Source organism: Dendropsophus ebraccatus, chromosome 13, assembly GCF_027789765.1.
Source record: "Dendropsophus ebraccatus isolate aDenEbr1 chromosome 13, aDenEbr1.pat, whole genome shotgun sequence".
NCBI classification, from domain to species: Eukaryota; Metazoa; Chordata; class Amphibia; order Anura; family Hylidae; genus Dendropsophus; species Dendropsophus ebraccatus.
The window spans coordinates 16,644,002-16,657,499 of NC_091466.1; the positions used below are offsets into that span (position 1 = coordinate 16,644,002).

The window sequence follows — 13,498 nt, forward strand, 5'->3', positions numbered from 1 at the left end:
AGCCCTTATGTCCATTCTCTGTAGTATTGGTTCATGTAATGAAGGAGCCTGTCCCTTTGTTATGCTCCTTGCAGTTTGAATGGCATCGGCAACACGACAGGTTCCCTTTAAAGGAGAAGTCTGGCCAGACCCATTTTTTAGCAAGTGGTGGGGAGGATAAAAGAAATAACATGCTCTTACCACCTCAGCTCCAGCGCATCATGCTGCTCCGGTCCCCGGCTGCTTCCTTGTCTGCGCGGAGACCCAGGTTGTGACGTGTGTATGTGGTCCGCTCAGCCAGTCAGCGGCCACCAACTAGCTTAGCGTACCTAACATGTCACGACCTAGGTCCCTAATCAGACCAGGTAGCGGCCGGGGATCCGAGTGGCATGATAGGGCCACCAGCGCTGGAGCCAGGGAGATAAAGGCTTGTTATTTCTTATATCCTTCCCCTCTCCAACACTTGCTAAAAAAAAAAAAAATTGGTCTGGCCGGACTTCTCCTTTAACCTGTCTGCCTATTGAAATAGCATGGCCTGTAACATGCAGGCTTCACTTTCACTTCAATGCAGCTTTATAGGAATCTTTTTGCTTTTAGAATATTTTATCCCATGAGATGCTGATTCTGCATATTCTCTTCCAGTTGTAACTGTAATTCCCAACCACCGAATCCTGTGAAAGTGGCTGTAGCTGGAGCGCAGAATTACCTCAGTGCGGTGCTCAGACTCTTTGTGGAGCAGCTGTCCCACAAGACTCCAGACTGGTTAGGATACATACGCTTTCTCATCATCCCCTTAGGTAAGTTTCACTGGTCGATCACTCCATCAGGCCTTAATGGTTTGCAGTGAGATGAGTAAAGGTGTAGAATATTAAATTTTTTTGTGCACAATAAATTGATTCTCCTAATGAATTTGAGACTAATCTATAAAGGACGACCAATTGGGGCAATTGCTGCTGTGACTACAGCCACGTCGTCTTATGTGTCTTTTTCCATGTTTGGGTGGTGGTCCCTTCTGTTGTCAGGTTTACATATCCTGTGATCTATATTCAGCTCCAAATAACCTCAGTCATGTGTGGAACCTGGTTAGACAGCACTGTCCCTTTAAGGGTATAAACTCACACACCGTATACACAGCGTATTTACTGCTGCGATACGCAGCGAATACGCAGCAAAAACGCAACAAAAACGCAACAAAAACGCAGCAGATTAGATCTAAATAACTGAACTCAGCATTAAATCTTCACCATCAAACTGCTGCGTATTTGCTGCGTATTTGTTGCGTATTTGTTGCGTATTTGCTGCGTATACGGTGTGTGGGTTTGTACCCTAAAAGGGTTATCCAGCGCTACAAAAACATGGCCACTTTCCCCCTACTGTTGTCTCCAGTTTGGGTGGGGTTTTGAAACTCAGTTCCATTGAAGTAAATGGAGCTTAATTGCAAACACCTGAACTGAAGACAAGAGAGGGGAAAAGTGTCCATGTTTTTGTAGCGCTGGATAACCCCTTTAATGCCTTTACACCCCAGATTGGCTACATACGCTGTCCCTTTATAAGGTTATTACGCATAGCTGGTTGGTAACAATGGTTTTATTTCTTTGTGGGTTTTTGCAGGTTCTAATCCCGTAGCCAAATACCTGGGCTCTGTGGACAGCAAATACAACAACCTGTTCCAGGATTCAGCTTGGAGGGAACTATTCACAAAACTGGATGCACAAGCCTCGGGTAATAAAATATGCTTATCGGGGTGCTCCATTATGTTCTATAGGGGTATATGGATATCATACAGCTGCCCACTCAGGGCCCCTTCTATACGCCACAATGGAGAACTAATAAGAAAGGACACCTGCATACATGGCCTGCCATATGATACTACATTTACTCTGCAGTCCACATTCATGTATGGAGAAGGCTGACCATTTGCCCGTTGTCAAACTTCTATGGTTTTCAGATATTAGTTGATCATCTGTAGGTGGACACACATGTCCCCTGCTAGCAGCCATTATACTGATAGATAGATCTTATTTCTTATGTGCATTCTGTAATTTTTACACCAGACACAATATATTTGGGGTAAAGCCCATTTGTGCCAGCAATCGGCAAATGAATGAGAAAACACATGGCACATAGTGAACCTTGTATACACAGTTCAGGAAGCGGCCTTGACACTAAGGGTCCATTCACACAGAAAGATTATCTGACAGATTATCTGCCAAAGATTTGAAGCCAAAGCCAGGAAAAGATAATAAACAGAGATCAGGTAATAAAGAAAAGCCTAAAATTTCTCCTCTTTTCAAACCCATTCCTTGCTATGGCTTCAAATCTTTGGCAGATAATCTGTCAGATAATCTTTCTGTGTAAATGGGCCCTTAGTGCTTCCTTCTCATGGATCACTGGGTCCTCGGAAGTTGCCTGAGCTTAACAGACTTGGATCAGCTCTGTAGTGAGTGTCAGGAACAATGAAAACGTGTCTGGTCCGTAAGAGGGAACTAACCCAGTGAAGCGGGTAATGGGCCTAATGCCACATGTACACATAATAATAACTGCATTCATATGTGCTTCTGGTATGGGCTCATGTTACACCTCTTTTCTTCTTTAGATGTTTCCCTGCTGTCTACTATACAGGACCCTCCAGATGTGGTGTCACGTGTTACACAGTACATTGCCGGAGCCAACTGTGCACATCAGCTGCCTATAGCGGAGGCCATGTTAACTTACAAACAAAAAAGGTATACTGTGGGTCTTGCATATTAATCCTTCCCTGTGGTACATCTATTGTCTCCTCTGTTTCCGATCCCACAATATACCGAGATGTGGACATATACTGTATAGTATGCTTCAAGACAACCAACACATTCACTGAGCTTTGCCATGTCACATCATCAGGAGCTGATCAGTCTGATCCACATCCCATGGTCACTATGACAGGGAAACATGGTTGTAGCGTCATATTCTGGCACTCTGTTCTGTAATAATCCTCTGTCCTCCCATTTGAGATTGTTACACAGGACAGACATACTATGGACAGAAATTAATGCTTTGCCATTTAAAGGGATTTTGTGGGTACACAAAACAGGTTAAAAACCAGCACCTTTACAATGTATGTAGATAACATGGTGACATCTGGAGGTTGTCCTCTGCTCATGTATGTATATGTGTAACACATCACTGTACCTGGTGCCTTATGTTTGGATATGGGGAAGGTTATCCTAGCTCTAGCCCTAAAGGGCTGTGGGTCTTATAGGAGTAGATGGGTGGGATGGAGGTGACACATTGATGACCTCCCTAAAGTATACACCATTATATACTTCATACACTATTAATCAGTCTACCGATCGCTCCACCTTTCTCTCCATAGATCCATCTTTCTCTCTCCTAACGCAGCTAGTAGCCATTTTTCCACTATTATTGAGCATATGAGCAGTGTTCATGTAGAATAACTTTGGTGCGTTGTCCTTTTTGGGTTTTTAAACGTTTTTGTGCCCTGTCGGGGATCCCGGTATGAAGTGAAGCACATTGTGTCATCCATGTTGTGATATAACTTTTCTACTTTTTTTTTTTTTTTTTTTTTTTTCCCCCCCTTCATTTCCGTTTATGGTTGCTTTCTCAAAAGGAAAAAAAGTTTTCATTTTGATTTTGCCTTAAGGTATCATGTCCTCTCTGGGTAACCATGTTTTCCTTTACTCTTGCTGCACTTACATGCCTTGTCTGATATGACATGCCAGCTATGGATGCTTTGCTGGGGATGCATTCTCTATCTTACTCTTCCCAGTAACCTAAAGGGCAATTCCAGTCACAGCGTATATGATACCAATGTAGTTGCCCACACACAAACCAGAGTGTCTGATGATCAGAAGATTGGTCTTTCAGGCAATAAGAGCTTCCGATGATCACAAGGGACATTAAAGGGGTGCTCTAAATTTTTATTCTGTTAATACACTGCTTTAATAAATTTACTTTGTAGTATAACTTCATTAGAATAAATGTATAGTTTATCTTCCCTTCAATTTCCATTGAGTGGCAGCATCATTTCTGTTGTGTACTGCAGGGCTATCTAAGGCTGCGTTTACACGGAGCGATAATTCGCCCAATCGATCATTTAACGATTTGGTTTTTATAACGATCAGCGTTTAGACTAATAAATCGTTAGAAAATTCATAAGAAAAATCGTTCTTGTGCGTTTTTAAGATCGCTTAAGCCCATCTTTTACATAGGGTGAATCTTTGAAAGACTGTTTACACAAAGTGATCTGCAAATTTTTAGCGAACGACGATTTGAGAACATGTTGAAAGATCTAAATGAACGATTTCTCGCCCGTCGCTTGTTTGTTTGCTGTGTTTATACAGAACGATTATCGCTCAAATGCCATCGTTATTGCGAAAATTCTGTGTAAACGCAGCATAAGCCTTGCAGTTCCCCATCCCCAGCTCTGATCTGGCGCTGCTGCACAGCACTATACAGAGCAGGCTCGTGTTCTCCTATCTACTCATATACTTCTATCTGACTGGAGTTGCCCTTTATTGTAGATATATAGTCAGTGGGTTTGCACACATTAATAGGAGTTTAGTCACCAGCAGATCTATGATATAATCTTGGTTGCTGAAGATTCTGTATTCCTTCATCTAATGCACAAAAACTTACAAGTCTGTTTGTAAGTAGCTGAGCGCCAGGCGGGATGTGTGGGGTCTACATGGTGACTGGCTGCTTGGTACTTCTTTATCTTCCCTTTGCTTGCAGGGTGAGAGTCTCTGAGGGTTTCTGAATGCCGAAGCATCGTGTTCTCTTTGTTTTGCTGTTACCAGACACTTTGTATCTTGCGGAGTCAATGAACTTCCTGCCTGCTCTGCTTTGTCCCCAGTGTAACCTGCTCCAAGCTTAGGATTATACCCGCATTAATATCATTGCGCCTAAAAACTTCCACATTTTTTTTTTCTTCTCCCTTTTTATCCAGTTTTGTTAAAATTGTATTTGTAAATTCGCAATGCTTCCTGTATGGCGTCTGGTGGACACTGACTTCTGCCCTTTGGAGCACATCGGTTAGCAGTTTTGGCCATGTGGAGGTCAGGGAGGGGAGTGTACGGATACCTTGTATCTTGGTCGTGCAACCTATGTGACCAGGAGAAACCTTGTTTGGCGTCCTGGCCACTACCATAGCAAGTGTCCAGGAGGGGTGGGCTCTTCTGGGTATATGTTTGGACGCTAGAGGTGTCAGTCAGCTGAGAGGTGGGCAGAGTAAGGGCCCTATTACACGGGATGATTATCGTGCAAAAATCGTTATATCGTTCAAATTTAAACGATCGTTCTGTGTAATTGCTGGCAATGATCGAAAAATCGTTCGGATGTCGTTGATCGTTGTTTTAGATCTGAACCTGAAATTATCGTTAATCGTTCGCTGTAATTCCACATTCATTCGCTGTAGTTCCGCATTTGTTCACTAATCGTTCAGTGTAATTGCACATTGTTCATTGTTTTGCTGGGATCAGAGGGAGTAAACGATTGTAGTAACGTAACTATCGCAGTAACGATGGTAACTAACGACTATCACTCTGTGTAATATGGTTAACGATAAACAATCTCGTTTTGCGATCATTTATCGTTAGTCGTTAAAAATCGCTCCGTGTAATAGGACCCTAAGCGTTCAATACAGTGATGTCCAGAATAAGTCTTGCCACACTCCTCTGCCCAATGTCTATAGAGGACTATCCCTGTTAAGATCGGTTTTACTAGTGTAAGCTGTAAGATGCAATGCAGAGCAGGGAAGAACAAGGGAACAGTAGTGTGTTCTTATCGTTTTTGGCGTTTTCCTTCCATCTCTTCTAAGGTTCCAATTTGCAGCCATCTAAGGGTCGTTGCTTGGCGTTGAATACCGCTCACTATGACTGTCTGTGCCGATGGCTACAAAGCACAGGCTGGGGAGCAATGGTGGAAAGTTCTAAGAACTGTAAAGGAAAACTTAACAAACACTGAGTGCTCATGGGACCCTCTGTGTGTTCTCTTTCCTCTTCCTTATATCCAGTTGGAGCTGATCCTGGATTTAATTCTATTCCGGATATTATAGACTGTGTCTTGTTAAGAGTTTCAGATATGTACCTGCTTGCTGCATGGTTAACCTCCAAAGCAATTCCACTCAGGATGTGTCTGTACATGGAAGATAGTCGTCTCCAATCACAGTATAGCTTCTGTGGCCGTCAGGTCGTATAAGGCCTTGTAATTCCACCCTAGCCCAGGGGGTCTCCTCCAAGCTTCGTACATTGGTACTTAGTGCTGTATGTATGGGGGAAGTGGTGGATGATACCCTGGTGGATGATACTCCAGTGGGGTCACTTTATAGACCGATAACGCTATATATATTATAACATTTGGGTGGAATTGCTCTTTATTCAGTTTTTATTTTTGACCAGTGAACTATTGTTTATGACTTTGCCTTTTCTCTTCTAGTCCTGATGAGGATTCTTCACAGAAATTCATACCCTTTGTAGGTGTAAGTATACCTGGCGTACCATATGGGATGGAGGGTGTTGTGCCTTATGTGAGATGTTGCAGGTACCACAGGTAATGTTACTGGGTTTCTATCCATAAGACATGTCCTACATTGTGGATGGTCATCTTGGCATTTGGGTAGGATCCTTTGTTTAAAGGGAAACTTTAAAAAACATCTGACATGTTCAAGTGGTATGACAGATGTTTTGATCGACAGAGGGCCTGGGAAGAGAATGTTAAAATGATGGTGGTGACTGATCTGTCACATGATGCCTGGCAGACCCAATTGACTAATAAAGCCCATTGGATTTCCATCATGGTTTCTAGCATTGTATTGGACAACAAAGCACAGCGCAGGATTATTTTGTCTGGTAAAAGGATAGACACTGTGTTGGAAATCCAATGGACTGCATTAGTCAGTTGGTTTTGCCAGGCATTATGTGACCGATCAGTCACCACTAGAGATGAGCGAACCGGGTTCAGGTCCATCCGAACCCAAACGTTCGGCATTTGATTAGCGGGGGCTGCTGAACTTGGATAAAGCTCTAAGGTTGTCTGGAAAACATGGATACAGCCAATGACTATATCCATGATTTCCACATAGCCTTAGGGCTTTATCCAACTTCAGCAGCCACCGCTAATCAAATGCTGAAAGTTCGGGTTCAGAGCGACTCGAGCATGCTCCAGGTTCGCTCATCTCTAATCACCACCATTGTATTTTCTGCTGATCTGCAGCACAGGCTCCTCATTGGTTCTCCGACACAAACATCAACAAGGCCTTAAAGGTGTTATCCAGCGCTACAAAAACATGGCCACTTTTCCCGCTTTCTTGTCCTCCAGTTCAGGTGTGGTTTGCAATTAAGCTCCATTTACATTACTGAACATGGTTAGCTTAACCTTTCCTTATGTCTTTATAGGTGGTAAAAGTTGGTATTGTGGAGCAGTCGTCTGCAACCTCCGGTCAGTATGCAACATTTCCAAAAAGTTCTCTTACCTAAAGGGATATTCTGCTGTAATGTGAATGTATTCATCGTATGATTTCGGCTTTTGCAACAGATTTTTCTAGCTTACTGCTTACTGTCAGTGAATGACCATTCTGTCCTGATTGTGTTTTACTGACACAGCTGTCTGGTTTGAGAGTGATTGCTTCCATTCACTGCCTGCAAGTAGAGGTCCTGAGATTGTGATGAACAGTAGTTGACTGTTTTTTGTATACAGTGATAAAAAAAAAAACTTATTGAAATGTATTCAAAACCCAGTGTGAGCCCAGCCAAGTATCAAGCAGCGGCAGTCCCTTTCTACCTGCCTATAATAGGCCCGCGTTTCAGGTGCTCCAATTCAAACCAGTCAGACTTTTTCCGGGAATTGGAGCACTTGGAAAGCAGACCTATTTTATGTTGGCAAAAACTGACTGACTGCCGCTGCTTAAGATTGGTTGATTTCTACTATATTGGAACACTTGAAATGTTCCCAACACATCACATATAGTGCGAACATTATTACAGCTTCCAAGATGGAATCGGTAGAATGCAGGATATTTTATTTCCTCTGAGGAACTGAAGTTGTATTAACTTTTTAAGTGTGACTGTCACCTTAATGGTGCGTTCACACCTACAGGATCTGCAGCTGATTTTCTGCAGCATATTTCATTTAAATAACTGAACACAGCATCAAATCTGCTGCAGATCTGCTGCAGATCCTTTAGGTGTGAACACACCCTAAAAAAATAGTTTTTTTTTTTTTTTTTTTAAAGCGACAGTGAATGTGTGTAGCTCAAGTCTTCCTTCAGCATTAGGGAGCGATAATCAGTTCGAATGAGGCAGATATCACTACGTGCAATAAAGACAACCATCAGCTGAAGAAACGATCATTGGCTGGTTGTTGTCTTTTGGCAAGTATAAAAATCATTGGTTGCGTTCCTTTCCCACAGATCTATAGATCTTAGATGGATAAATAGACCCTCACCTAAGAAATCTACATGGATAGCACTGGTCAACACTGCTGTGTCTTATAAGTGCATAATCTATATCCATAGGAAAGGCCCCTCTAAATTTACAGAGGTCTGGGACCCATGGTGTAGCTCCTCACTAAATACTATCTCACCAGCGGAGATATATTGTAGTATCTGCTGCACTATATTTTATACTGCTGGTCATGCATTGTCATTTGTGCACTGTTACACACTTAAGTAATAGAGTTTAAAAAATAAAAAAAATGACTAATGATAGTGTATATAAAATACCGGTGTACTTGCCTGTCCAGGCTCCCCCAGTGTCCTTCTTACTTCTGTTCTCTGCCGCAGCCACCTCAGGAACTTCAGAACCTGTCTCTGAAGTGGCAGGCAATCACTTGTTGAGCAGCCTGTCACTTCAGACACAGGACCAGAAGGGTGAGCTGCGGTGACAGGGGAATGCCATAGACAAAGCTTTATGACACCTGAGGAACGTGGACAGGTAAGTACATCTTTATTAATTTACACCAAAGCAAAAGCTGCATTCACATCATTAAATATATACATAGCCTACCCACGACGTGAGGCAAAGGTATGCAGCCCTTAGAGTTGATTTATGATGTCCATGGTGTAATCCTCTTTGTCCCTTTGCTCTATTTCATCATTACAGATCTGTCTGTATATTGGATGGAAGTCTGATCTATGTATGATCCTCACTTATATTTTCTGTTGTGTATATAATGCTAGCCTTTTTCTTACCATACAGGAGATTCAGACGATGCTGCTCCATCTAGCTCCACTGTACTGTCGTCTACACCTCCCTCTGTGTCTCCAGCCATCAAGGAAGCATCTCCCACCCCACCGTCCTCTCCATCTGTTACAGCTGGATTCAACTCACCCAGGTAACAAAGGGAGAAAGGGACTTTACTACACATTGTAGATAAATCCTCCAGCCGATGTGGTGAAATGGACTGCTTTACTGCATACTTGGACTTCCATGAAAAATCAATTCGGGGAAACCTTTTCTGATGCATCCACATTATGCTACTCATGTTGTTTGAATAAATTGACATATGGGTGTTCCCATTCCCCATCATAAATGTGCCTGGACAATATAACGGTGCAGGACGCACCTCTTTAACATGTTGTCCATTTATTCATACATTTTCTATAGAAACTGCACAGTGCAAAGTCCTAAGTAAAGATTCTCCAGAAACATTTTATAGAGATGCAAGTATGGACCCAAATAGACAGGTCGGTCAACGCAAGAGGTCCTTTTCTAAAATTTAGGGAGACAAAAAAATTAAGTGAATGAAATTTGTTTTCAGGCTTGATATAACACTATAGTAAAAGATATTGAGCCCCCAGTGCTTCATGCTAATGCTCGAGAATTAGACTGACACTGGTTAAAAAAAAAAAGGACTGCGCCATCGGCTATGCCAATGTATACCATGGTGTAGCCCTAGGAGGTCTTTTGGCTGTAATACACCGAATAAATCACTGGGAAACATGCCGATCATAGTATTAGATTACATTCAGTCCGCTGCATCAATCCTGCTGTGATATCCCGCTATCACACAGGGCGCTGAGGATGAAAGCCCGGTATACATCATCATAACTTTTCTGATATCCTCACAGGCCCCCAAAAATGTACTGAGGATCTTTGACCAGGAAAAAAATCTGAAACATTTCTCATAGGTAACAGGATTACTTTTTTCCTTTTGCAGCCAAAGCCCTGGGGGTGAACTCATGGGACTTCAGTTGGATTACTGGATAGCAGCCACAGTCACGGAGAAGAAGAAGGAGGCTGAGAAAAGGGAATCCACATCCGCTAAGAACACTTTAAAATGCACTTTCCGCTCGCTGCAGGTCAGCCGGCTCCCCAACAGTAATGATGTCCCCGCTGCTCCCACCATGTCCATGACAGTCGTCACAAAGGAGAAAAACAAAAAAGGTAACCAGCCCATTGTAGCAGCCGGCTTCAGGTTGTCAGTAGACAGAAGACATTGCAAAAACTTTGATCATTTGTTGTCTCCGTGATAAAACTCCCAATGATCTCTAGATATAGCCAGAAGTGCACAGCTGTATGCTTCTCCCCTTGACTCACTGCTCAATCCAACTCCTGATGGAGCCTGAAGACTTAATATGTTAACGTGGAGCCTGTCGTGATGAGCTGGGGAGAGAAGTGCATACAGGTGTGTGCTTCTCCTGACTATATCTAGTGATCGGAGGGGGTCTCCGCACTGAGAACAAGATAGATCAAAACATTTCATGCGGCAGGTTTTTTTTATGACACTGATGGTTAAAGGAGTTTTTTTTTTTTGATAACCAGGTAGATTTCCCAAAACTGTTGAGCATGATAAGTTGTAGTTTGCACAATTTATTTATTTTTTTTGCCCTCTTCTTGTGTGCAGTGGTATGCATGCTCATCCAGGTGTGGTGTACAGGTAATATAGCTATCGGCTGACCTCTATTTCCTGCATTATCAGCTTATGTAACCCATTCTGTCTTTAACTTGCAGTGATGTTTTTGCCTAAGAAGACTAAAGACAAGGACATAGAATCTAAGTGTCAATGCATTGAAGGCATCAGCAGATTGATTTGCACAGCGAAACATCAGCAGAACATGCTCAGAGGTAGGTCTATGTATCTGTATTGTCGGAGATTAACTCACTGATATCTGACTACTGATAAATGGGACCAGCAGGATTACAACCATCAGAAAATGTCAGATCTAGAAGCATAACCCTGTGCATTTCTATATTATGCATAACTGCTTGATGGGAGTTGTAGTTTTGGAAAAGCTGGAAAGCCGGTTTAGGGAGCACTGGTATGGGAGCACCTTTCTGCTAGTGGTGCTCATGGCATGCTGGAAGTCGTAGTTTTGCAACAGCTGGAGAGCCACAGGTAAGACTCGGTTCATATGGGCCAGTCGCTCTGTCCCACAGATGCTATTGCATTCATTGGGGTCCGTTGGATTTCAGTCTGGCCCTTATTTAGCAGCATTCGACCAGGCAAAAATAGCTTGCAGTATTTTTTTTTTTTTTTTTAATGATCAAATCCTGCTATATGAATGGCAGTGTGAACCTAGCCTTTGGGAATATTGGTAATAACACTCCAAGGAGCACATAATGAGAGATAATGAGTGATGATGCCCCCGGGTCTGCACGTTTCTGAACCTTTCTGTCTCTTTCGTCCCCCATCAGTGCTCATTGACGGTGTGGAATGGAATGACGTGAAGTTCTTCCAGCTGGCGGCACAGTGGTCGTCTCACGTTAAGCACTTCCCCATCTGTATATTCGGACACTCGAAATCCAACTTCTAGCCTTTTGCTGCGGAGGTCTTCTTTTCAACACTACCCACTTCTTACTCCATACTGGGTGTCTGGATATCTCACACTAACTTGTGCCAATGACTTTCCAGCACAGAACCATCCAGTTACTCCCCTTTTTTGCATTTTTTTTTTTTACTATTGTTTTATTATTGCTCAGATTATTTAAACCTAAGCTTGAAGTTACATTTTTTTTTGTATTTTTAATGTTACATCCAAGGGAGTATATCTTTCCAAAAGGAAATCAAAAAGTCTTAAATAATACACTCTTGGCAGAACTTGTGGTACTTCAAAGGCTGCATAAGAAAATGCACTGCTTTATAAGGTGTTAGATGCTAGATGAATAACTAGTGAGTGATGGAGGAAAGGGAAGCTGTCAGGAGATCAGGCTTTCCCTACACCACATGCAGTGAGAGCTTCTTATGGCTATAATAGTTGTAGTCATGCTATAATGCCAGCACAATGCACTATGTAATAAAGTAAGAATAAAAAAAATCTGACAGATTCTCTGCATAGCTGTAGATGAGGTAAGTGTTCCCTCCCTTTTTAGATAGGGTCATAGTTCAGAATATACATTAAAAGCTGTATTTTCTGGTATAAGAAACAAAACAAAACAAAAAATTTAGGCTACTTCCCGCCACCTGTAGGGGGAGCAGTTTAAATGTTTATATACCTAAAGGCAGTTAGGTCACCAGCTCCCCTAGTGGTGGCCGCAGGTAAATGAACCAGAACAGATAGACCTGAAATAATAAATGTAAAAACTAACATTGACTTTAACAGAGTTTGGTCCCAGTGTAATAAATAACTCGTTTCAAGAGACATTTAAGGGAACGGTGACCTCCACTAGAGCAGTGTGAGCTTGAGATTCTGCGCAGGCCTCATGTAGGCGGCGAACGATAAACCGCTACTTGCTGTAAGCGGTTTTGCACTTTGCTAATACTCTTTCGCAGTAACAGATCCTATCGCCCAGCTGTTACTTGATCAGTCTTCCTCCAATCTGTGGCCCTCCAACCGTCATGGTTGTGATTGTAGTTTTACAACAGTTCGAGAGCCACAGATTGGGGGATTCCTGTTATAACACATCAGGAGACCACCTACCTTACTGCTTGGTTTGAAGCATAAGGAAAGATTTGGCGTCAGTAAATGCGAAAATAATTGCCCCCTATTTATACTTTCTATATTTATATTTAACAGTGTGAGGGTTTATTCATATATGGAAACTTTATTTCTACTTCTGTTGACGAAACCACTGAATTCCTCGTGCTCACCGATTGACACTCCACTTCGTATAGAATTAGACGTAGTTCGTACTTTTAGGCTAATACAAGTACTCACTCTCTTTTTAATGCTTTGTGGGTCCTGCACAATCACCAGAATACCTGGAAATTCATGAAAATGGCGTACAAGGAGCCAGTAGCGTACCCATGGCAGTCCCTCAGACACTAATGTGTCAGTAGGGTCTGGTGGTTCATGTCCAACATTTTCAGATCTCACAGGATGTTCTATAAACCACTGACGCAATAAACTGATTAACCCGCATTGGTAAGAAGTCGCCTGCTCATGACTCCGGAGGAGCCTTCTGTTTTGGCGGTGTGTCTGTTCACAGGTTTGCATCAGCACGTGTCCCATTGTGTTCTCTACCTTTTTAAGGAATTGCTAATTTGAATGTAACAAGGCAACGCCGCCACTGGATGACATTACATTTTCTGAAGAATGGACATCTAAAGCGTAACAAAAATAAAAAAAGATTGATGCTGTATG

The 13,498-nt window shown here is 42.4% G+C and overlaps 1 protein-coding gene across 3 annotated transcripts in view; it reads left to right on the plus strand.

The window, feature by feature from the left end:
- The window catches only part of PACS2 (phosphofurin acidic cluster sorting protein 2), a 57,071-nt gene extending 45,159 nt beyond the window's left edge, over positions 1-11,912 (plus strand). For 2 of the 3 annotated variants that reach the window (XM_069950192.1, XM_069950193.1), the window contains exons 17-25: positions 622-776; positions 1,591-1,701; positions 2,576-2,705; positions 6,415-6,457; positions 7,374-7,416; positions 9,174-9,309; positions 10,135-10,361; positions 10,929-11,042; positions 11,613-11,912. In XM_069950192.1, the coding sequence (XP_069806293.1) occupies positions 622-776; positions 1,591-1,701; positions 2,576-2,705; positions 6,415-6,457; positions 7,374-7,416; positions 9,174-9,309; positions 10,135-10,361; positions 10,929-11,042; positions 11,613-11,731 (1,078 nt within the window). In that variant the 3' untranslated portion in view covers positions 11,732-11,912. Of the gene's footprint in view, positions 1-621; positions 777-1,590; positions 1,702-2,575; positions 2,706-6,414; positions 6,458-7,373; positions 7,417-9,173; positions 9,310-9,581; positions 9,647-10,134; positions 10,362-10,928; positions 11,043-11,612 lie in introns of those variants that run through there. The other variant, XM_069950194.1, reaches the window with a different exon arrangement.
- Positions 11,913-13,498: the final 1,586 nt, after the last annotated feature.